Genomic DNA, 25,346 nt, shown 5'->3' with positions numbered 1-25,346 from the left:
TGAAAGCTTCTAGAAACAACCTGCTGAAACAGGCAGACAGATTATTTGCCTCAGACACAAGAAGCCATGCTGTTAATTTTGGCGTCATGTTGGTTAAAATGTCGGTGACATTCTCACGTAAACAGACACGCATATAAACACAACAGGCAAGTATTATGAGCTTGATGTAGTTAAAGTATTGCAGTAAAAGTACATAAGTATTATGAGCTTGATGTAGTTAATCACTACAAGTACAGTACTTGAGTAAATGTTTTATATATATATTGAATCAAAATCGATTTAATGTGAATTTTTTGACACTGATCGACAGAAAAAGACCTTTGAATGTCAAAGAGGAAAAAGATCTCTACAAAGTGATTTAAATCATTATCTGTTTTACTCATAAAATTGAGATCTGATGACTAACTAAATAAATGTAGTGGAGTAAAGCATAAAGTAGCATCAAATGGAAATACTCAAGTAAAGTACCTAAAAATTGTACTTAAGCTCAGCACTTAGGTACATGTATTTGAGTACTTTCCGCCTCTGTGTTCAAGTTTATTTAATCATTCAGTTGAATGAAAATTTTTTTTCAGGACCATAAACGGAGGTATGATGTATTATTTTATTTGCACAGCAGATTTCAAAGTAAAGATGCAAAAGACTTTACAGAACATGATTAACATACAATGGTTGAATGAAGATTTTTAAACAATACCAAAAAACCAAACAGGAAACATGACATAAAAGCAAAGATAAACATGTAAGAGCTGATTAAGTTTGATTTAAAAGGTATTTCTTTAAGGGAGTTCCACAAAACAGCTTCATGTTAATCTATGTGGCTTGTTATAAAAGTATGTTTCAGCATCCTCAAGTCACCTTTCCATCTGCATGATATTTAAATGTTAATTCACTTGCCAAGACATCTGCATTCTACAAATAATGAGTAACTTAAAGACTTTTTTTAATCTTTTTTTTTCACGCTTGCATTTTTTGACAAACAAATGGCCTCAACATGAATGAAAAAGCACTAAACTCGGCAGAACGCTCTACTCTCTTCTAAAGTGACTAAACTGTGGGAACAATCTTCCTGTTGGTGGTGCTATGGCAACCAACTGAGCTGTAAAGCATTATTTTAAAAATATAAATTATTATTATTTCATACCAAAATTAGCAAACACAGAATCCTGATCAAATACTAAATATTGTAAATACAAAGTTTCCCCTTCATGACTAAATTAGGTTGCATGAATGTTCAGCGAGCGCTCCAGTGGTGACGGATATTTGGGCCACAACTCTTTAACAAGATCCGTGGCTTCCTCAAAATCGCGAAACTCTTCTTCAGGTCTGATTAGACGTGTTCCTGTCTCACAGTAGGTGAGGTTTTCTCTCAGTCGGTCACTACCAAACGTCAGCACCTAAAACAGAAGAACAGAACAGGATGACGAGCAGCACAACAAGTCAGTCAATCAATCAATCAACTTTTATTTATATAGTGCCATATCACAACAGAAGTCATCTCAAGGCACTTTTCACATAGAGCAGGTCAAGAACGTACTCTTTAATTTACAGAGACCCAACAATTCCCCCATGAGCAAGCACTTGGCGACAGCGGTAAGGAAAAACTCCCCTTTAACGGGTAGAAACCTCAAGCAGACCCCGGCTCTTGGTGGGCGGCCATCTGCTTTGACCGGTTGGGTTGAGAGAGAGAAAGAGAGAGGGAAAGGGGGAGGGGGGACAGAAGAAAAACAATCACAACAACAAGAAGCACAAGCAGCAATAGCCAGGGAAGGATTCCATCAGGATTGTGAAGGACCGCGAAGGCTCGGCCCAGAACCCAGGGTTTCCTGTGAGATGAGAAAGCACAAAAAACTCCGGGGAAGAAGCAAAGTTAGTGACATGCATTGATGTTACATGAATGCATACAGATGGAGAGGAGGAGGAGGAGAGAGGAGCTCAGTGCATCATGGGAAGTCCCCCAGCAGTCTAGGCCTATAGCAGCATAACTAAGGGCTGATCCAAGGCGAGCCTGGTCGGCCCTAACTATAAGCTTTATCAAAAAGGAAAGTTTTAAGCCTACTCTTAAACATAGAGAGGGTGTCTGCACCCCGGACTGAATCCGGTAGATGGTTCCATAGAAGAGGAGCCTGATAGCTGAAGGCTCTGCCTCCCATTCTACTTTTAAAGACTGTAAGAACCACCAGTAAGCCTGCATACTGGGAGCACAGTGTTCTAGTGGGATAATACGGTATTATGAGCTCTTCAAGATATGATGGTGCCTGACCATTAAGGGCTTTGTAAGTTAGGAGAAGGATTTTAAATTCTATTCTAAATTTTACAGGAAGCCAATGTAGTGAAGATAAAATGGGAGAAATGTGATCTCTTTTTCTAGTTTTAGTCAGTACACGTGCAGCTGCATTCTGGAGAGTCTTTAGAGACTTGTTAGGGCAGCCTGATAATAAGGAATTGCAATAATCCAGCCTAGAAGTAACAAATGCGTGAACTAGTTTTTCTGCATCTTTTAGGGACAGGATGTGCCTGATTTTTGTGATATTACGTAAGTGAAAAAAGGCAGTCCTTGAGATTTGATTTATGTGGGAGTTTAAGGACATATCCTGATCAAAGATAACTCCCAGATTCCTTACGGTGGTGCTGGAGGCCAGGGTAATGCCATCCAGAGTAGCTTTATCATTAGATAATGTGTTTCTAAGGTGTTTAGGGCCAAGCACAATAACTTCAGTTTTATCTGAATTTAGTAGTAGAAAATTGCAGGTCATCCAGGTCTTTATGTCGTTAAGGCATGTTTGGAGTTTGTTTAACTGATTGGGTTCATCTGGCTTCACTGATAAATATAATTGGGTGTCATCTGCGTAAGAATGAAAATTTATGGAGTGTTTCCTAATGATATTACCTAAAGGAAGCATATACAAGGTGAATAGAATTGGTCCAAGTACAGAACCTTGTGGAACTCCGTGTCTAACTTTTGCCTTCACGGAGGATTCATCATTAACATGTACAAACTGAAATCGGTCTGATAAATAGGACTTAAACCAGCTTAATGCAGTTCCTTTAATGCCAATTAAATGTTCTAGTCTCTGCAAAAGGATTTGATGGTCAATTGTGTCGAATGCAGCACTAAGATCTAACAGGACAAGTATAGAGACAAATCCTTTGTCCGATGCAGTTAGGAGGTCATTTGTGACTTTCACCAGTGCTGTCTCTGTGCTATGATGCCTCTAAATCCTGACCGAAAATCCTCAAATAAACTATTGTTATGTAGAAAGTCACATAACTGATTAGAGACTGCTTTCTCAAGGATCTTGGATAGAAATGGAAGGTTAGATATAGGTCTATAATTGGCTAAAACACCTGGATCAAGAGTAGGCTTCTTAAGAAGAGGTTTAATTACAGCTACTTTAAAGGAATGTGGTACATAGCCTGTTACTAAAGACAAATTGATCATATCTAGTAAAGAAGTGCTCCCTAAGGGTAAGGCTTCCTTAAGCAGCCTAGTTGGGATGGGATCTAAGAGACAGGTTGATGGTTTAGCTGAACAAATCATTGAAGTTAGTTCAGACAAGTCTACTGGAGAAAAACAGTCCAGATATATGTCAGGATTTACTGCCGTGTCTCCACAAAACGGCTGTAATAACCCCAAATTTTAAGTCTGGGGCACCATTTCAATCAAGTGAAAACAGAGCTGTAAATGAGCCAGAGTTAGTTGTCCCTGGCCAGATGTTAAAAAGGCAACCTTTAACTAGAATAACTAATAACAATAAAATTACATGTCTTATAAAATGTATGGTACATATAATTAAAATGCACACACTGAAAACTGGACACATCTACCAATCAAACAATGTCACAGCACAATACAGAGTAGTTAGTAAATGGTAAATTGTAAATGGGGTGTACCACAAGGCTCAATACTGGGTCCTTTGCTCCTCTGTTGATATATAAATAAATGATTCACCTGAAAGCTGTTAAGAGGTTGTGTGTGAAGTGTATGCAGATGACACTGTGATTTATGCATAACAACAATCCAGTGACACTGAATCATACCAAACACGTTTTCATTGCAGAGAACAGTGTTGAGTAGATTTACATCACACTGTTAGAGAGCCTCACACGGGGCACAAACTGTTAGAGAGCCTCACATGGGGCACCAACTGTTAGTTAGCCTCACACGGGGCACCAATTGTTAGAGAGCCTCACACGGGGCACCAACTGTTAGAGAGCCTCACACGGGGCACCAACTGTTAGAGAGCCTCACACAGGGCATCAAGTGTTGGGTCTGTGAGGAGCATGGCTGGTTATTAGCAATAATTAATAATAATTATCAGATATAATTATGAATGATTAAAGTTAATAAATTATTAATATGTATTAATAAAAATGGGGCACCACCTGGAAACTGGGACCAATAACCAGACAATAAGGTAGTCTCATAAAAGAGTTCACCTAGAATGCTAATATCTGAGGGATTTCAACATTCACAAGTGAACAAAGAAGGTTTGAATTCAATCAGCAACTTTTCACAATGCATAATAATAATAATGACGAAAGACTTCTCTTTAAAGATATTACAATGTTTATTAAACAATAGCAGAGTCAACAAACTTAGCAGATGCTTTGATCAATAAACCAATATCCCAAAATCTAATTCTACCTAAGCAAACATACATAAAACAACAACTATGTACAGTGAAAATACATGCAAGTGGGAGCATGTGTATGTGTGTATATCCAGAGATGGTAACACTTCACACTGAGGTCTAAACATCCTGAGAGGAGGTCACACATCAAACCTCAGAAGTACTGAACGAGTCTTCAGCTCCACTACACTGTAAAAAATGACCTGCAGCAGCTTTTGCTTTGCAAAAAGACATCAAAACAAGAGATAAACACAAATCACATAAACAGGATTTAAAAAGAATAACATAGCAGATAAAACAAGATGAAATGGAACCCCAAATTAAATTAAGCTGAATTAAAAACTGAATGCTGATCCTCCAGCTTTATTCTTGGACTTTTGGATTTTTTTCAAGGACTTTATTTGTTCCCAGCAAACACTGAAATCACGAAACTCAAGTCAAATTTTAAACTCAATCTACAAATGACATTGTAGAATGAATTCTTTCAGTTGTTGTTTCAGGGCATCAAACCTTTACTAAACATTATTCAACAACAGTAAGGTTTCTACACAGAGCTGTCCCTCTCTTCTGATTGGTTCTGCCTCCTGTCAGTCGCTGTGCTCTGATTGGTCCTCCACACTCCTGCAGACACATGAAATAAAAATAAAACTTTGATCAGTTTTAAATGATTGTAGTTTTGTTTCCTTAAAGTTGATGAAAGTAAAAGTTTAGTTTAGTTTTCATGATGTAATGATGTAATTTGGCCTCATGAGGGCGACGATCGATTGAAAATCAGATTATTTCTGTAAACAGATGAAAATAATGTGACATGGAGCTGCTGTGAAACATGAACTGTTGTCTGTTTTTTATGCTGCTGTAAATAAACAGACTGTTGCTTTATGAAGCTTCTTGTCTTTTGTGTTTCTGTGTCTCAAAGTCAGATTGAAAAAAGCTTTAATGACACGACTGTAATCAGATAAACTGACATTAATTTACATTCACAACATTGTTACAGAAGGAAAAACATATATATATATATATATATATATATATATATATATATATATATATATATATATATATGGACCTTCATGTATATAATAATGAACATGTTTGCTTCCTTTTAAAATAAAAAGTATTTAAAGTTTGAAGTTCTTAAATGATCAGAGTGTGTAGTTACACTCAGTGTTTATATAAACTTGAGGATCTCTTTATGTTTGCATACAGTTGCAATTTCTGTTAATTAATTTCTTTAATGTTAACAAATCAATGAGTAAAGTGTAGAACGACTGTAGTCAAAGTGTCTCGATGCAATAAACTACATTCATCTTCTAATCATTTCTATTATATGAAGAATAACAGGACCTGAGGTGTGTGTGTGTGTGTGTTTGTGTGTGTGTGTGTGTGTGTGTGTGTGTACTGACTGTAAGCAGCTATCAGCAGCAGTGCAGGTATGAGGAAGATGATGAAGAGTTTCACTGTGTTTCCGATGAAGATCTGCAGATTGTTTACCTGCTGAGCACACAACTGTCAACAAACAAACAAACAAATGTTTTTTGTTCAGTTAGAATTATATTTGTTATTATTATCACACACAGATGAACTAAACTCTAAACAACAAACATCTTATCAAAGATCAAAATATAAACATTTGTTTTGTCAGATTCAGTTTACTGTGAGAAAATTAGACACAAGCAGCAAATTTTCATATCTGAGAATCTGGAGATAGAAAATTTTGGCATTTTTACTTCAAAAAGACTCAAACAATAAATCAATTATGAAACTAGTTGATGACTGGTTTTGTGTTATTGGACTAGTTTAATCTCTAGCAGTGTGTCCTTCTCACCAGATGTTGGCAGTGAAGCAGTTTGGTTGTTTGTCAGCTGAAAATAGATTCACCTGTTTTATGACAGACGTCTCTAAAACACACCTGGAAACTGTTTCACATTAAAATAATGTTTTAAACATCAGACGGCTTGTGGACGAGTTCTCTGATAGATGTAAAGTTTGAGCGGGAACTCACATGTTTTCTCTACTTTTGGTTTAAAAGTGAGGACAGAAAACTCTTCTGGTTGATACGTTTACAGTCAAATAACTGATGTTAAAGGAGTGAAAATCAGTTTCTCTGCTTTTAAACAACTGGATGAAACGACTTCATCACAACATCTGGAGACAATTCACTCTGAGAGAAGAGACTCTGGAGAAAACTTCAACATTTGGAACCATTCTGAAGTTTCTGGATTTAAAGCTGGACTCAACGACAACTAATTTTTCGTGTTTGGACTGCTGTTTGTTTGTTTGTTTGTTTCAGAGATGAACTGCTGTTTGATGCACTGCAGGAATCAGATGAGTCACTGGATCAAAACCTAAAATAAAACTTGTCTTATAAACTTATTTTAAATACTGACTTCAACTCACCTCTTCAACCAGTGTGACTTGACTTCCTCTCGCTGTTGTGGTGGCTGCTGTGGTCGAGGCTGGAGGGTTTACTGTCACAAACGACAAAGAAAAGCAGCAAATCTTCACAATTAAGAAGCTGGAAATGATGAATGTTCTGCATGTTTGCTAGAAAAAATGAGTTAAATGATGAATCAATTGACAAAATATTTTCTGTCACTAAAAGAGAAGTTGATTTTGGTTTTGGTTTTGCATCCATCCCAGTCACGTCCCTACATGAACCCTTCCTGTTTTATCAGTCACACATCAAACCTCTGAAATGCTGAACGTGTCGTCTGCAGAGAAACAGCAGCAGCAGTTTGTTCACATGTCAGACAGCGAGTTCATGCTCAGAAGTTACGACTTTTATTCTAAAACCTCTGAGGTGTAAAATCTTCATCATTCTGACACGTTTCAGCCAGCTCGTCTCTCTCTAACATCAATAGAATAATTTTCGTCTTCGTCTTAACAAAAGAGGCGTTGGTCAAACAAAACCAGGAACTTGTGTTGGACATTTTTCACAATTTACTGACATTTTATGAACTGAAGAAAAATCAATGAATCAAGAATGTAATTGGTAGATTAATTGATAACATCAAACCTCTGAACACTGAACATTAGTTTATGAATCTCCGTCCTTCAAGTAACTTCCTGCACAAACTTTATTCTTTTATAAAAACCATTTCTTACCTTTCTCAATGATCAGATCAATGTGATGTTTTTCATCATTGAACCACCCAGGTATCTCCACCATGCATCCGTACAATCCAGAATCTTCTTCTGTGGTGTTCAGGATTGTCAGAGAAACATCTCCATCCTCCAGTCGTCCCAGTAACTGATACCTGCTGGAAACTCTGGTTGATTCTATCACTTTAAGTCCGTCTGTGGAGATGATCTGGTTGTTGCAGCCTGCATTTGGTATTTCTCTTCGACCCCAGCAAGCTGACCTCGCTCCGTTATACTTGAAGTCATATTTACACGGCAGAGTGACGTCCTCACCTGCTCGACCAACAACCTTCATGCTGCTGCAGCTGCGTTCAATGACTGAAGACACAAAGAGACACTTCAACACTTTCAGGTCTGTTAGCAGCTAAAATCTGTTGTTTCATATAAACACACCACAGAAACTGTCTCTAACTGTCTCATATTACATAAAGTCAGTGTGAAGTCCGAGTTATAGAAAGTTAAAGAGCAGAGTACCTGTGAGGAGAACGATCAGCAACCTGCTCACAGTCTTCATGATCAACATCAAACTGACACATGAACATTTCCTGTTTTATCAGTTAATTTGAGACTCAACTGTCCAGAAATGTGAACACTTCACCTTGAGGTCAGAATGTGAGAGGAAGTCACACATCAGACCTCAGAAGTAATGAACGTGTCGTCTGCCGAAACACATGCTGAGTTTTCAGCCCCACAAGGTCACAAAAAATAACCTGCAGCAGCTCAAACTGCTTTACAAAAAGACATAAAACAAGAGATAAACACAAAACATACAAACAGGAAGAATAAAATCGATAAAACAAGATGAAATGGAAATTAAAATAAATTAAATTAAATTAAATGAGAAAACTGAATTCTCGTCCTCCAGCTTTAGTTTGGACTCTTGTGTGTTTAAAATACATGCTGGTTGGTGGATCAGATACATGCCAATTAAACACCAGCTAATTACATTGTTAACTCACTGTCCATCATGTGTGTGTGATGGTATTTGAGTTTAGTTTTTTCAGCTGTTACAGTAACACCCAGTTTGCTGCTTCCTGTTTGCTGCATGCCTAGTCATTGACAATGTTCATGTCATTGAACTTCACTAATTGCATGAGCCAAAACTGAAGACTTAGGATAATATTAAACATGTTTGACGTTATTGGAACATCAAGACGAGAAAAAGACTGACTTAAGACAGCTCGGACTGAGTTTTTTGCTTTTGCGTTTGATGCAAGGCCGTCATTAGTAATGTTCCCTCAGAGTTTAATGATGTTTTCTTATCACTGTTTACTAAATGACATTAAAAACAAGCAGTAAATCACCTGTTTCATGTTCCCTAACGTGCCGTCTATGTACTGGGTGTTCCCTTAGCAGTGGTTAGTGAAGACTGAATTTATCAAAATGCTGAAAGCTTCTAGAAACAACCTGCTGAAACAGGCAGACGGATTATTTGCCTCAGACACAAGAAGCCATGCTGTTAATTTTGGCATCATGTTGGTTAAAATGTCGGTGACATTCTCACGTAAACAAACACTCATGTAAACACAACAGACAAGTATTATGAGCTTGATGTAGTTAAAGTATTGCAGTAAAAGTACATAAGTATTATGAGCTTGATGTAGTTAAAGTATTGCAGTAAAAGTACATAAGTATTATGAGCTTGATGTAGTTAAAGTATTGCAGTAAAAGTACATAAGTATTATGAGCTTGATGTAGTTAAAGTATTGCAGTAAAAGTACATAAGTATTATGAGCTTGATGTAGTTAATCACTACAAGTACAGTACTTGAGTAAATGTTTTATATATATATTGAATCAAAATCGATTTAATATGAATTTTTTGACACTGATCGACAGGACCATAAACGGAGGTATGATGTATTATTTTATTTGCACAGCAGATTTCAAAGTAAAGATGCAAAAGACTTTATAGAACATGATTAACATACAATGGTTGAATGAAGATTTTTAAACAATACCAAAAAACCCAACAGGAAACATGACATAAATAGCAAAGATAAACATGTAAGAACTGATTAAGTTTGATTAAAAAGGTATTTCTTTAAGGGAGTTCCACAAAACAGCTTCATGTTAATCTATGTGGCTTGTTATAAAAGTATGTTTCAGCATCCTCAAGTGTTAAAAACTGTCTAATATTGGAGGTGTTCCTATAAAACATATTAATAAGAGTCCCATCTTCAAATTCTTTCTGTATTCTAGATTTTTTGTCGCTCCATAAAAAGGTTGAAATTAGTTTATTAACCAGCGTTAAGAATGCTTTGGCAAGACACTGAAAAACATCTGGATAACATGAAAAAACATCTTTTGCACATTAAAGCTAACATTAAGCTACATAATGACCCCTAGGTGGGCAGAACATTCATCTAAACAACCTTCATCCTTCTCACTAAGGACATATAGATATTACACCACCTTCTCAACTGATGCTTCATTTTAACTGTAAAGCGCTTAAAGACACTCTACAAGTCACCTTTCCATCTGCATGATATTTAAATGTAAATTCACTTGCCAAGACATCTGCATTCTACAAATAATGAGTAACTTAAAGACTTTTTTAAATCTTTTTTTTTCACGCTTGCATTTTTTTGACAAACAAATGGCCTCAACATGAATGAAAAAGCACTAAACTCGGCAGAACGCTCTACTCTCTTCTAAAGTGACTAAACTGTAGGAACAGTCTTCCTGTTGGTGGTGCTATGGCAACCATCTGAGCCGTAAAGCATTATTTTAAAAATATAAATTATTATTATTATTTCATACCAAAATTAGCAAACACAGAATCCTGATCAAATACTAAATATTGTAAATACAAAGTTTCCCCTTCATGACTAAATTAGGAAGCATGAATGTTCAGCGAGCGCTCCAGTGGTGACGGATATTCGGGCCACAACTTTTTAACAAGATCTGTAGCGTCCTCGAAATCACGAAACTCTTCTTCAGGTCTGATTAGACGTGTTCCTGTCTCACAGTAGGTGAGGTTTTCTTTCAGTCGGTCACTACCAAACGTCAGCACCTAAAACAGAAGAACAGAACAAGATGACGAGCGGCACAACAAGTGTTTCCACAAAACGGCTGTAATAACCCCAATTTTTAAGTCTGGGGCACCATTTCAATCAACTGAAAACAGAGCTGTAAATGAGCCAGAGTTAGTTGTCCCTGGCCAGATGTTAAAAAGGCAACCATTAACTAGAATAAGTAATAACAATAAAATTACATGTCTTATAAAATGTGTGGTACATATAATTAAAATGCACACACTAAAAGAACAGGACACATCTACCAATCAAACAATGTCACAGCACAATACAGAGTAGTTAGTAAATGGTAAATTGTAAATGGGGTGTACCACAAGGCTCAATACTGGGCCCTTTGCTCCTCTGTTGATATATCAATAAATGATTCACCTGAAAGCTGCTAAGAGGTGGTGTGTTAAGTGTATGCAGATGACACTGTGATTTATGCATAACAACAATCCAGTGACACTGAATCATACCAAACACGTTTTCATTGCAGAGAACAGTGTTGAGTAGATTTACATCACACATATTGGACAAAATTAATGTTTAGTTTAAATATTTGTGTGTCACTTTGGATTCTCGGCTCAAGTTTTTATATTAGGAAATAAGCCGAGACTATCAAAACAAATGTATATGAATGCGATCATTTGATCACACATGTATACTTTACTTGAGTGTTTCCTTTTTATTCTGGTAAAGAAATATGAAATACATTAATTTAATTTATGTAACAACTTATTTTCTGCAAAGGAAAGTCACAGTTAAAGATATTCGGTGTAAAAATATCATAATCTGCTTTCCCAAACCCACATTGTGCAATTCATGTGTAGAACGTGAACTGAAATGGTGAAAAGATATTTTCTCTGTACAGATGAATGATCGTACCTGTCCATCCTCCACGTGCAGGGCGATGGCGACATCATCCCAAACGTAAAACTCACAGTCACGTCCAAACAGCTCCATCACTTCCACCTGCTTTTCATCTTGTCTGAGGACCAACTCCTGACTGACACAAAGACAAAAAGCAAACAGAAACAACACATTTAATAAACTACAAAACTAATAAACTTAAATTTTATTTTAGTTAGTTAGTAAGTGTTTTGTTCTTTTGTTTAACTATAATTATTACCAAAGCATTGAGGTGTCACTGTCACAGAGTGTTCCCTGTGCTGCAGTGGAGATGTTTTTAAAGATCTGGTATCATGACCTTTTTGATTAATTTTTATAAACACTGAGTCTATTTTAAAAATATCTGTGATATTTTATTCACCAACAGTTGTTTAGATTTATCTAAATCCATCTTTCCTTACAGCCCAGATACCTCTCTGTTCTCCAGCAGGCTGTTTCTGAAGCTGTTTACATGAAATCTGCATCATTAATGAGCCCCCACCTTCACCCCCAGCCAATCAGAATAGGGCTTAACAAAAGCAGCATGTTAACCAAGCGGCAACCTCCGAGGCTGAAAAATGAAGCCAAAAAGTGCAGTTCCTTGAACGGCCACTTGAGGCTCCAAAAGCGAGTCAATCCCCATAGACCCCCATGTTAAAATGTCCAACCTTACAGCAGAAATAAACATGTTTACAGCCTGGTACAAACAACGGTTTTGGTCTCTGTAGCTAATTTCCTCTTTCATGACAACTGTACGGGGGGTGAATTTTTTTTATAACTCACTTGTTTAAATTTTATTAAGCCGTAAAGTTCTGCATAATGAAGGACATGGCTGTTTTGAGTGACAGGTCCGCCAGCCGCTCTCTTTGCTCATTTTTGATTGGCTGGGAGTTAGGCAGCGTCACGCACTGCCAAGATGGCGACGGCCAGAGCGGCTCGCTTTGAGCTTCACAACCGCTCTTCAGAAACCAACGGGTGACGTAACGGTAACTACGTCCATATTTTTATACAGTCTATGATGTTAACCTGCAGTAATGACTACAGCTGGAGATGTAAGACAGTATATAGCATCTATGAAGTGGAGTCTGATCCTGAATGAAGGGTGAGATCTTGTCTAAGTTTCCTTACAAAGTAGCCGGAGGTCGCTATTGCTTAGCTTTAGCACAGATATATTATATTCCTTTAGTTCAGTAACAGAAAGAAACCGTGTTTTAAAACTTCATCCACAGATTGAAGATGAAACTGCGACTACAGAAGCTACGTAAACACTCAGCGTGTCGCTGGGCGGCGGTGGACTCATGCTGAAGCTTCCTGCAGATTTGATTTGACTTTCTGGTGTGACGTAGTAACGAGTACAACCTCAACACCGCTCGCTCTGTAGCCGCCAATTTCAACATTTCAAATAATTTAAAAAGACAGAGGAGATAGAGGTGAGTAATTCTAGAGCCCCACCATCACCCTGATCACAGTCTAAAGACTCAACATATTAAAATACTTAAAGGTTTCATATTCTGGTTTTTGTGATTTTCTGTTATTTATATCCTGTTCTGATGTCAGATGTTAAACATGGTCAAACTTGGTGGTGGTGAACGTATGTAGGAATGCTGCCTGTAAGACAAAGCCCAGGTTTCAGTTGCCCTAGAAGCTTCATTTGAGATGTTTTTTTTTACTTTCCTGACAAGATGACATCAGCTTGTCACGTGTCCATAAACATGCATCCGTTCTGTAGCCTTGGTTGCTAAGGTGGTTGCTAAGGCGTTTCCATGTGTTGTTCAGCTCCAACATGTACGGATGGATTTGAGAAGTTGACATTTGGAGTAAAGAAGGAGAAAAAGAAGTGAAATCCTGCTACTATAGTTTGTTTACGTAGCCTCCGGAGCCGGAGGAAGCTTCCTGAAGCTGACCAATCAGAACAGAGTGGGCTCATCAGGAGGCGGGCCTTAAAGAGACAGGAGCTAAAATGGCCTGTTTCAGACAGAGGCTGAACTGAGGGGCTGCATAAAGGACCAGTAGAAGATAAATAAGGAGTTTTTTTAACTGGAGATCTGAAACTGTAGGACCTGGAAATGTGCAGAATGTGTCCTTTAACAGTTTGAAATGCAGTTTTTCAGTGGAAGCAACATTACATATTCTTACCTGTGAGTCCCACACATGGCCTCAGGTCTCCAGATGAAGCGACCATCTCTGTAAGCACAGATGGCGTTCGGGTCGTCAGTCAGCAAAGGATATTCTGAGAACAGCTCCTGATTGGCTGGGCTGTGGACCAGCACAGCGTACATCACCTTCTGTTTGTACAAGAAGGTCTTGAACACCCGCATGACAGGCTGAGCGCCGGAACAAAGCTGGAGGAAATAAAACAGGATTTAATAGAAGATTCTAACAGGTGTGACATAAACTGTTGTCACTTAAACACATCCTTCAACTGCAGATCAACAGATACACATATGAACTCAGAGTAATTCAGCAAAATCTGACGGCATTTTACTTCAACACTACAACCCTGTAACTGTTTCACAATAAAATACCCTGCTGGTTCACAGATGGAAATCTTTTATTGTGAAACAGAAGCAGGAAGTGAGATACAACTCTGAGACTAAAGACATCAGTAAACCACAAGATGAGGCTGATCTCTAAAGTACAGACAGGACTGTAAAAGTGAAACTAAACTCCAAACCACAGAGATTCAGTTAGAAGATACAAAAGACTTTTATATTTCATTTATAAACTTATTGAGAGTTCAGAGACTTTTACATAATCTTTTATCCTTCATATATTCATATGACTTTATTTCATCCCAAAGATTTATAACAAAGTAAACTTTTACTCAGAGTACATTTCAAATGAGCTGCTTTTAGTTGGATGTCAGTAAAGTGTACTATGGTTCTGGGGTGTTGACAGACCCTGTCAGGTTTGTACCTGCTGGCTGTAGGCCGTCAGCAGCTCCTCCAGGGGGAAGGTGAAGCGGTACGAGCCCAGCCTGGAGGAGTCCAGGAAGGCAGGCGAGGTGGCGAACTTCCCCAGAAAGCTTTGCTGTTTCTGGATCTGCTCCTCCGTCCGGTCTGGGTAGATCTGCTCCAGGAGCCTCCTCTCAGCTGACTGTATGTCCTCAGGTCTCACCATCAGACTCCACCACAGCAGCCTCGGAGACTCCTCAGGGTCCGGGTCACGGAAACCATTATCCCGTCTGATTCCTTCTAATCCAGCTCCAGTTGTGTCGTGTTTCAGATGAGTCACATGAAACTCTGGTCGGGGGTACGCCGGGATGTATTCTTTGAAGAGACGTTTGTTTACTAAGTCTCTCTCTCTCGCTTTCTCTTTCAAATCACCCAGTTTCAGGTGCTGACTGTTATAAGTGTAATAAACGTGGGTAATATATCCTCTTCCCTCAACGTGTTTTTCCATGGTCAGGTGACACTGTCTCTTTTCTCTTCTCTGTTATCCAGCAACAGCACAGTGCTGAACTATTATGAACTTTGATAAAGAGCCACTCCCATTTTATCTTTTGATTTGTTATGTCATGATGACGTCACACTGGGGAGGAGTCAAGAATAACAAGAAAAATGTTTTAGGTTATGAGAATTTTTCTGTTCCTCTCCTTTCCATCTGCTCTCCGTTTCTTTCCTGGACAGACGGAACTATAATCTTAGTTTTATCTGTCTAGTATAGTTTTATTGTACATGTTGTGGACAGAAGAACATGTGCTTTACATTCAGTTCTTCTCACTTTAAGATCATCAGTTGCTTGTTGTTCCTGTGAGCTGAGCCAATAAAGCAGCAGATGAAGCTCACTGTGTGGCATGACGATGACTGATAAACATTCACCGAAGGTTAATCAGCTGTAAAACGTTTAATGTTCCAGTATCTGGTGCGAGCTGATTGAAAGTAAAAGGAAGATGTGCTTAATGTTAAAGTTTCAGTCCTGGTTGATGGTTTGGTGACCTGTTGTTACCATGGTAACACAGCAGTGGTAATGAATAAGACAGATATCAAATGATTCTGATTCAAATTTGTATGGAAATTTAGAACATGCACGCTGCGGTGTCACTTTTAATGCTTTCGCTCTAATAAGTGACTTGTTCCTTATTTTGTTTTTTAGTAAGATGTCACACACACAAGTTGTAGGTCTGTACTAACTAAATTAATTAAATTATGTAGGAGGTTGCAAGCACTTGTCTGATATGTGTTGTTTTGTTTTTTGTTTTTTTTACCCATAAGGAGGCTCTGCACCTCTAGAAAACATTTGGGAATCACTGTCCTATTGAGAGAAACAGCACCATCTGCTGGACGACTGCAAGAAGTACAAATACAAAACTGTACTCAACTAAATATAATGGAAACTTATATTTAAAACAACTTTCCACTACTTAAATGTATAAATATATTTTAAATATTATATCCAGATCTTGTATTTAATTCCTCTTCTCCAACGATCACTGCGTTCGAATCAGGGTCACCATGTCTGATGCACTTCAGATAACCTTTTCTATTCCTTCTTTCTGAACAGACGAGACACTTTGTTTGTCAACACAAACAAGCTGCAAGACATCTTATTTAAAACAGAAACAATGTGGTTACAACAGATAAAAGGTCATAAATAAGGTCAAGAGTGAATCATGTTCTTTTAAAGGCAAAATTGGTCAGTTTAATACACTTCTACACTTGATTAATGATCATCAAAGTATTAACACAATAATATAGTAATTTCTCCAACAGCACCCTTCTAATATCATTTTTTCCCTCCACAATGTGCTTAATGTTAAAGTTTCAGTCCTGGTTGAAGGTTTGGTGACTTGTTGTTACCATGGTAACAGCAGGTGGTTTAATACTACGGTGAACTACCTGTTGTGTGGAGGATAATAAATCTGGTGATTTTCTATATTTTTCTTCTTGTCAATAAGAAGTAATTAACAATTATTAGGGACTGAGCCCAAAAGGCAGAGGACTACTGTGAACAATAGGGTCCTCTGCCTTTTGGGCGAGGACCCTATTGTTTCTTTCTTTATTATTACACCACTTCAAACTTAAATTTGACCCCCTAAACATGCTCAAAAACTCACCAAATTTGGCACGCATGTCAGGTCTGGTGAATTAACCCCAAAAGTGCCAAAATGTGCTCTCAGTCCTGGTTGAAGGTTTGGTGACTTTTTGTTACCATGGTAACAGCAGGTGGTTTAATACTACAACGCCCCATATAAATGACAGAAGACGTTGTTTGGAGGATAATATTCTGGTGATTTTATATATTTTTCTTCTTGTCAACAAGAAGTAATGAACAATTATTATCATAATTAACAATGTACTAACATTTGGACTGCAGACTTTCATTATTTTCATTAAAGACTTGAACATAACTGCTGACCTGATGACTTAGAAAATGTGAAGCATCGAACTCTTTACTGATTATTCATAATCGTTTATGATGACGATTTATAACGGTCTATTTGGTCGTTTGTTCAGGGACAAACACAAAACCTCCAATATGAATACAGTCTCAGCATTTAGTTGTTGTGTTGATACTAAACTGGAACTATTACATGTTTTACTTCATCCTACTGAAACATTCAATGTGTTATTTCACCTTTTTGTCTTCTAGTTTCACCCAAAAAAAGATTCAGTGATAAGTTCTTAGGTGTAAATAGTAAATTGCTTGATGAGTCTCATTCACTCAGTCATCAGGCCTGCAGTTATTAAATATTATAAGTCATTAATAAAGGTTGTAATTCATGAAACATGAATTCATAGTTAATTATCATCTTTCAGGACTTTAGAGGCTCCGTATCAAACAGCCTCTTGTCTCGAGAGGTTTTCTGTAACAGTAACTCAGTATTGTGTCGCTGCTTTATTCACCCGAACTGGGTAACATTTAACCCAGTAACTTTTACTGTGTACATATCACAACCTCTTGACTTTATATTACATTGTTAAATTCTTAAAGAACTTCAGGACAAATTGCTGATGATTCTTAATAATACTTTTACTTAAATGTTATTGTTTACAGCCAGGTTTTTGCTAATTCTACTTAAAGGACGGATTCAGTTTTTCAAGTGTGTCTTAAACCAACAGTCAGGAGCCCAAACGAACATTGAACCTGTTTTTCTTGCTGTAATCATTCCTCCTGTTCATACTGACCACTATAAGATCCCTTCATAATGACCTTACAATGGAAGTGATGGGGACAAAATCCACAGTCCTCCTTCTGTGCAAAAATGTATTTAAAAGTTTATCTGAAGCTAATATGAAGCTTCAGCGTCCAAATGAGTCAAATCAAGTAGATATCTTTCAACGTTACAGTCTTTTTAGTGCCAAAGTCCCTCTTTTTGTTACTATACTTCCACCTGTAGCTCAACAGGGAAACACTGTCCGAGGAAACACAAAGAGGGAATCTGATGCTAAAAAGACTGTAAATGTGTCAGATATCCACTTGATATGACTAACTCAGACTGATGAAGCTGAATAGAAGCTTCACACAGACTTTTAAATGACTGTGTGGACACACTGTGGATTTTATCCTCCATCACTTCCATTGAAAGCACATTTGAAGGATCTTTTAATATCCAGTATGAACAGGAGGAATGATTACAGCGAGGAAAACCTCTTTCACTGCTCATATGGACACCTGACTGTTAGTTTAAGACACAGTTTGTAAGTAAAAAACACCTGAATTCTTGTTTTACCAAAGCGGAAGTAGTAAATAAGATGACCGGAAGTTGTTTACTGAATTGTAGCTAGCTTGACGTAGAGCAAAGTGCGTCTCCGAGTCGGGCAGAGAATCATAAAGTAACAGAAAAGATCGATATATGAAGTATGACAGCGACATTAAACTGATCAGAGCAGCTGTAGAGAAGTTAGAGATTTGGCCAACAAACCGTTTATCACATTTAAAACTACATTTCACGTTAAATCAGACTTTAAGTTCCGACGTAACTGGTCTGCGCTATGCTAACGTTAACTTTAGCTACAGCGGCTAACCTGAGCTAACAGGATTAAACTGAAGCTAAAGCTGCTTAAATGTCTCATTAATGTGTGAGAAGCGGAGCAGCTGACCGGGCCAGCCTGGAGAACCGTACAGGTGAGTGTTTCACGGTGTAACCGGACACATCTGCACCCGGTCCAGAGCTAACGGTCAGAAACAGCGTCCAGGAAGTGCGGCTGCCAAAGTCCGTTTATTATTCAGGTCATTGTAAAAGTTTCCTCGCTGAATGTCAGAGATGAACGCTGGTTTTTAACGACAAAAAGTCTTTTTTACTGATCTACAGTTCGGCTTTCATATAATCTACCCAAACAGAAGGTTCTGTGTTGATCACAGAATCATTTATATGTTTACATGTGTATTTGTTATAAATATAACCGTCTGATGTCCCAAATGACAAGAAACACAGTGTACTTGTACTTTACTTGAGTATTTCCATGTGATGCTACTTTCTACATTTCAGAGGGAAATATTGTACTTTCTACTCCACTACATTTATTTGACAGCTTTAGTTACTTTTCAGATGAAGATTTGACACAATGGATAATATAACAAGCTTTTAAAATACAACACATTGTTAAAGATGAAACCAGTGGTTTCCAACCTTTTTGTCTTTTGACGTCTTACAAAAAGCAGTGTGTAGTCGGGGTCACATTTCACATGTCTATGAGTTGTTAACAGCTCCACCAAATAGTGATTTTTCCCTCTAAACTTCTCACATGCTTTCATTTCAATAAATGTTCAAATGATCCAATATTTCAGCAAAAATCAAAGATTAGAGAAAAAGTCCAAAAACTGAAAACAGATTTGTGTATCAGAACTTTGTTTTTTCTTCTTTCCTCTCCCATTAATCATCTCACCACCCCTCAGATTTATCTGCTGACCCTTTGGAGGGGCCCGACCCCTAGGTTGGGAACCACTGGACTAAACTAGCTAACTGTATATAAAGTAGTGTAAACTAGCTCCACCTCCAGCAGCTACAACAGTAACATGCTGCTCTAACACTGATGCTTCACTATTAATAATCTAATGATGTCATATATAATAATATATCAGTCAGAGGGACCAAACCACTACTTTTACTGCAATACTTTAACTACATCAAGCTCATAATACTTATGTACTTTTACTGCAATACTTTAACTACATCAAGCTCATAATACTGATGTACTTTTACTGCAATACTTTAACTACATCAAGCTCATAATACTTATGTACTTTTACTGCAATACTTTAACTACATCAAGCTCATAATACTTATGTACTTTATGTATGACAGATTAACATTTAGGGGTGAAAACAGTGATCATGTGATTCAGGATGAGTTCTGTTTATTAAGTATGAATCAATCATTTAAACGTCGTCAGGTATTTGTGTGCTGATCCAACGTGTGTTTGTCCAGGATGCTCCAGGGGCCGTACGGCAGCCTGGACCGGGACCGGCCCCTCATCCGGTTGCCTTTCACCAGCTTCGCCGTGGCGACGGTGCTGCTGCCTCTGACCGGCCTCATCGCCTGCCTCTCCCTGGCGCTCATGTACCACTTTGAGGACTCAACATACACACACTGTCGCGTAAGTCGTCACACGGAAACCAGGACGTCAGATTAGATTTAAAGGAAAAGTCTGGTTTTATTCTTCATTTTTATGAATCATATTTATAATAATAAACTTTATTGATACAACACTTTTCAAAACACAGTTACAAAGTGCTTTACATGGTTAAAACATTTAAGTTTTACAATTAAACAGCAAAATCTGACAGTTAAAATGAAATAAAGCAGAATAAAATACACCTAATATAAGACTTTAATACAACAGTAATAAAACAGATAAGACGTGTTGGAAATAAAACAGTGCTATCAACAAAACAAAGACCTTTTTTAAAGATCCGTCTTGTCTTGTATTAGTTTAAAGTCTAAAGATAAAGAATACAATAATCCAGCAGAGATGATGTAAAGCAGGTTCAACCTTCAGCTGATAAAAACACGACTGATTGACTTTTGTAATTTTCAAACGTGAGTCACTGTCAGAAATCTCCGGCAGGTTTCTGGCTGCAGAGCTCTGATGTTTCTGTAACATTGGTGTGGACTTTAGGTCAGAGGTCCCCAACCTTTTTTGCACCGCAGACCGGTTTAATGTCAGACAATATTTTCACGGAGGTGCTGCAGATAAATACAACAAACTAAAATGATACGACCGGTATAAATACTGTGGTATTTTCTAAATATAATAATAAACCTGAATCCACTGTGAACTTGTGTGCAACTTTATTAGTATAACATTGCGCCAACAACATCCTCTCTGCCCCCTAACACACTCTGGTCACTATAGTAACGTTTAAACATGCCTTCAAAATAAGATACACCAGAAAAACAAATATAAAGTGCATGAAAAATACAACTCAGCGGGAGCTCTGAGCTTGTTTCTCTGCAGCGAGGATGTAGGGAGACGATGACGCCCGAAGTGTGTCGCTTACGTCCGGTCTGCTCCTGCAGAAAACGGCGCTTCACACAGACAGGATGTCGTGAAATGGCGACAGGGTTTTGAGTGCTGTTGTGATCTCGGGCAGCGTCGTTGTCTCCAACGTACCTGTAAGGCCGCCGTCATTTACATAGACACGCTGGATCCACCTGGTTTGAGAATTTGGTTATTTTTCAAAATAAAACATCGTTCAGACTTAGATAATAAATAAAACGTCGGGGTTGGGGGACTACTGCTTTAGATGAGCAAAAATAATTATTTCTGATTTATTCTCAGAAAGTTTTGGGACATCCAACACTTTTATAGTCAAGAAACAACCAGATGTGCTAACGAGACGCTGCTGAGGCGGGAAAAAGTACACAAGTATAAAAAAGGGTTAAAAATAAAAACACTGTTCCTCTTCAGTAAATCAATCCATCCATGTAACACGTGAACAAACAGCTGAAACACTCACGACTTTCCCTGCAACTACATCCCATAATATTATAGTTCTGCAGATAGTCAGAGACGGTTTGTGTGTTCAGAAACAGGAAACCAGCCGTTCTGTTTCCTGCTGCTGTCAGCTGACCGACGTTTACATCATTTAGGACCAAAACATCATTAATTCATCTGTCTGTTATTTTATTGATGAATCGTTTGTTCTGTAAACGACATGAAATGTTCGTTTGATGTCTTTAAATGTCTCATCAACGGTTCCAAACCTCAGATATTCAGTTTATCATCACATGTGACATTTTTAAAGCAAAGATTTTCTGCTTCCAGCTTCTTAAATGTGAATATCTTCAGGTTTCTTTAGTCGTTAAGGTGTCAGATAATTAACAGATTAACGGATGATCGTCCGTTCCAGGTGTCCAACTACCTCCCGTCCATCAGCGCCGCCATCAGCCGCGTGCCGGAGCGTTACATCTGGCGCTGCTGCATCGGGCTTCACTCGGCGCCGCGCTACCTGCTGTCCGCCGCCTACTTCAACTTCTACCGCGGCCGCTTCGCCTCCAAGCTGCCGGAGCTGCTGCTGAGCGGACTGACGCTGCTCTGCAGCCTCGCCGAGAACACGGGACTGCTGCTGCTCACATACGTGTCGTCCAACGAGACATACAGTGAGTCACAACACAGCTGCTGCTGCTGAGCGGATGTGTTTATTTTGTTGTTGTTGTTGACTCCAGGGAATCTAGCGTCTGTTGATGATGAATATTGACTCCGATGCGTCTGTTTGTGTCCGCAGGTGTTCATAAAAACGGTTTCATCGTCTTCATGGCGAGCTCGCTGCTGCACATGCTCAGTACGTGCAAGCTGTGGCATGTGATCAAGAGACACTCCGTGAACCCCGAGGTAAAGAAAACCCTTCATCTCCTGATGAGTCGTTCCTGTCATTTACCAGAAAATCATTCTATAAATAAACAAATAAACAAATAAACAAAATGTCTCATAAAACATCTGAAATAGACACAAATAACTCGCCGCAGAGCTGATAGCAGGTTTTATTGCATCCAGATTCAGGTTCTCAGGAGAGTTTGTGGTGCTTAAAGAGTTTCAAGGAGTGCTTGAGGACATTCAAGGATCTCTGAGGGGTCCTTGAAGAGGTCTTGTGTGATCACATGGTCCTTGAGGAGGTTGCAGGAGTGTTATGTGGAGGTTTTTTAAGGGACCTTTAAGATGTTCTTTTGGAGGCTCACAGGAGGTTTTAGGGTCCTGGAGTTTGTGCTGCTTCTTCAAGGTGTCCCATGGGTGCCTGAGGGGGTGTACAGTGGTTGTTATGCAGACACTAGTGGTCTTTGTGGGGTTTCAAGGACTGCTTGACTACATTTAAGGGTCCTTTAGAGGTCCAAGGAGGATTTGGGGGTGCTGGAGAAGGTTTTGTTTGTTCTAGTCCATGTGGATGAGGGTCCTGATGAAACCTGAACGTGTGTCCAGATGTGAAACAGATGAAAACATTATTTCCCCTCTCTCTCTCTCTCTCTCTCTCCATCTGTCTGTCTCAGGAAGTGACATCATACCGCTGGAAGCTGCGTCTCTTCCTGTTTAACGTCAGCTGTTGTCTGGCTGCCGCGTACTTCTTCAGACGCCACAACAACTTCTGTGAAACAGGAAGTAAGTGTTTGTCCCGCCGTGTGTTTGAAAGCTGTTTGAAAGCCGTCACCGTGCTGAGTGTCTCTCTGCTGTCCCTCCCGCAGTCTACACGCTGTTCGCCTTCTTCGAGTACCTGGTGGTTTTCTCCAACATGGCCTTCCACATGACGGCCTTCTGGGACTTTGGGACCAAAGAGGTGACGGTGGCCACGCCGCCTGAAGACAAGCGATACTGAGCTCACGTCACCTGGTGACTTTATAAAAAAAAAAAAAAAAAACCCCAAAAGGACACAAAGAAACTTTGTTTTACATTTCTGAACATTTTAAAGAGATTAAACTTTATCCTGAACGTTCCAACAACACCTGCCGTCTTTCTTTCTCATGTTTCTGTCGATGTTAATATGATGCTCATCGTTACAGTCAGTGAACTCGCTGCTCCTCCGGCTATTCAAAGGAGACACACGCTGCACATTTCCAGCTCTATTTATATTCTACAACAGGCAAAATAGTTCAGTTAAACACACAATATGTCATTTCAGCCGCTAGGCGTGTGATGACGGTGTGAAGTAGCAAGGGATCATGGGAGTTGTTGTCTTCGTTGTTAAATAACCAGCTTCACCGGGATAGGATTACAAGAGATTACAAGAGATTAAAATTGTTAAAAATACTAATTAAAGCTGTTTCACCTAAACAATCAGTGTTTCTCCGACGATGTTCGGTGACCACCGGACTTCCTGGAGGGGCTGTTAGCCGAGCTGCTGCTAACGTTTGTCCAGTTTATTTCTCTGATAACTTAAGATCCAGACGTCCAATGATACAAATACAAATACTGGGCTCTCGTTAAACTGTTACTTAATAAGTTTCTACACATTTAGAGCTGACTTCTACATATTTGACATTTAGGGTGACGTGTGTCATGAGTACTTGTCGTCTCAGAGTGACGCTGGAGTGATTGAGGACCACAGACTGCAGGGCGAGGACGTCTCGTTTGGTGAATTAACTTCCTCCGTCCTCGTGAAGAGACGGGAGTGAGGGAAGCGAGGTGACATGCACCCTAACCCTCCCCAGCAACCCCCTCAACAGCACAGCAACTGTACTATGTTCCCCGTCAGGTAGAACATGTGAGCCTTACGTCACGCCGGTGATGCTCAACATACTACGAAGTGATGGTTATGAGGTAGAAATGTATCACTATTGTTTTTAGTACCATGGCTGATCTGCACAGTCTGATGTGTCGTCACATTCGGTTTATGAATGTTTCTGCTCTTTGTTTTTGTTAAGTGAATGTTCGGATTGCTACGTGTGTCTGTTATTGCTGATGACAGACAATGATTTCATGTTGGGGGTGTTGGGGTTACACAGGAACATCTGAGATGAGACCGTTGAGTGTGACTGCTGTGACTTTATTCCTTTCATGCATGAATTATGATGCAGGATGAACCTCAGTCAGGATTTTTTTCATAAACATACAAAAACAAACACTACAAACAATGGCCACAAAAGTTACACATCTTACTGAAATCTTTGACATGAGATATATACATAGCTCACCACCTACTCGGAAAAATAATTGCACGCAGTTGTACAGGCATACAGTAAACATATAAACATATACACGCTCAATCCATCACAACTAACAGTCTTGAGAGAATTACAAATTAAAGTACTTAAAATTCCCAACAACTTTAGTAAGACAAAATGATAATAATAATAATAATAAATACCTGACATTTGATCACCAAGCAAATAGAAATCTGACCTTATGACCTGAATTGCCAATTAACTGTATTGCAATCGATCGTTCTCTTTAAGACAATAGTTGTGAGTCTTTCACCAGAAGAAGGGTGTCCAAATCTTAAAGAAAACTGCTGTTTTACATGTGAATCTGTAAGTTAAATATTCCATTGGCCATCCTATAATTGTAGGTGTGAGTGTTTTTATTCCTCTTTAGACATAAAAAAAAATATTTGAACGTATTTTTCAAGGAGTTTGTCCAACTTAGTGGACAGATGATCAAATGTCATTTTCTCCCATCATAAAATCAATACTTGGAAATTTTAACAATTGTATTACTAAATTATTATTAAATTTCATTTACCTGCGAGGGTCTATTACTATAGAAGGATTAACAAGATGTTCCTGAGCTGTT

General features: G+C 38.6%; 2 protein-coding genes across 3 annotated transcripts; one reads left to right on the top strand and one right to left on the bottom strand.

The window, feature by feature from the left end:
* Positions 1-1,170: 1,170 nt before the first annotated feature.
* LOC121910868 lies at positions 1,171-15,336 on the bottom strand. 2 transcript variants are annotated; one of them, XM_042432235.1, is made up of 4 exons: positions 14,599-15,336; positions 13,819-14,024; positions 11,680-11,800; positions 1,171-1,397 (listed from the first exon to the last, which is right to left on the bottom strand). In XM_042432235.1, the coding sequence occupies exons 1-4, from the start codon at positions 15,082-15,084 to the stop codon at positions 1,218-1,220; spliced, it is 993 nt and encodes a 330-aa protein (XP_042288169.1). In that variant the 5' UTR covers positions 15,085-15,336; the 3' UTR covers positions 1,171-1,217. The 2 variants fall into 2 exon arrangements, with proteins under 2 accessions (XP_042288169.1, XP_042288168.1); XM_042432234.1 differs by lacking the exon at positions 1,171-1,397 and adding an exon at positions 9,698-10,790 and having other exon boundaries at positions 14,599-15,333.
* Positions 15,337-18,386: 3,050 nt separating this feature from the next.
* On the top strand, positions 18,387-23,557 carry pgap2 (post-GPI attachment to proteins 2). The gene is made up of 6 exons (XM_042431279.1): positions 18,387-18,750; positions 20,054-20,222; positions 21,979-22,228; positions 22,354-22,460; positions 23,111-23,219; positions 23,303-23,557. Exons 2-6 carry the CDS (start codon positions 20,055-20,057, stop codon positions 23,431-23,433), a joined length of 765 nt encoding a protein of 254 aa, XP_042287213.1. The 5' UTR covers positions 18,387-18,750; position 20,054; the 3' UTR covers positions 23,434-23,557.
* The last annotated feature ends 1,789 nt before the right edge of the window (positions 23,558-25,346 follow it).

This window comes from Thunnus maccoyii, chromosome 13, assembly GCF_910596095.1.
Source record: "Thunnus maccoyii chromosome 13, fThuMac1.1, whole genome shotgun sequence".
Classification (NCBI taxonomy): Eukaryota; Metazoa; Chordata; class Actinopteri; order Scombriformes; family Scombridae; genus Thunnus; species Thunnus maccoyii.
Note: the sequence above shows the minus strand (reverse complement) of the source record. Positions and strands in the feature narration are given on the sequence as shown.

Bases quoted from the DNA above. Each gene is read 5' to 3' on its own strand.
- LOC121910868 (XM_042432235.1), bottom strand. From the start codon at position 15,084: ATGGAAAAACACGTTGAGGGAAGAGGATATATTACCCACGTTTATTAC. The intron at 11,801-13,818 runs GTAAGAATATGT...TCTTTGTGTCAG, and splicing joins GCCATGTGTGGGACTCACAG to TCAGGAGTTGGTCCTCAGAC. The intron at 1,398-11,679 runs GTACGATCATTC...CTTCTGTTTTAG, and splicing joins TGCACGTGGAGGATGGACAG to GTGCTGACGTTTGGTAGTGA.
- pgap2 (XM_042431279.1), top strand. From the start codon at position 20,055: ATGCTCCAGGGGCCGTACGGCAGCCTGGACCGGGACCGGCCCCTCATC. The intron at 22,229-22,353 runs GTGAGTCACAAC...TTGTGTCCGCAG, and splicing joins GTCGTCCAACGAGACATACA to GTGTTCATAAAAACGGTTTC. The intron at 22,461-23,110 runs GTAAAGAAAACC...TGTCTGTCTCAG, and splicing joins GACACTCCGTGAACCCCGAG to GAAGTGACATCATACCGCTG.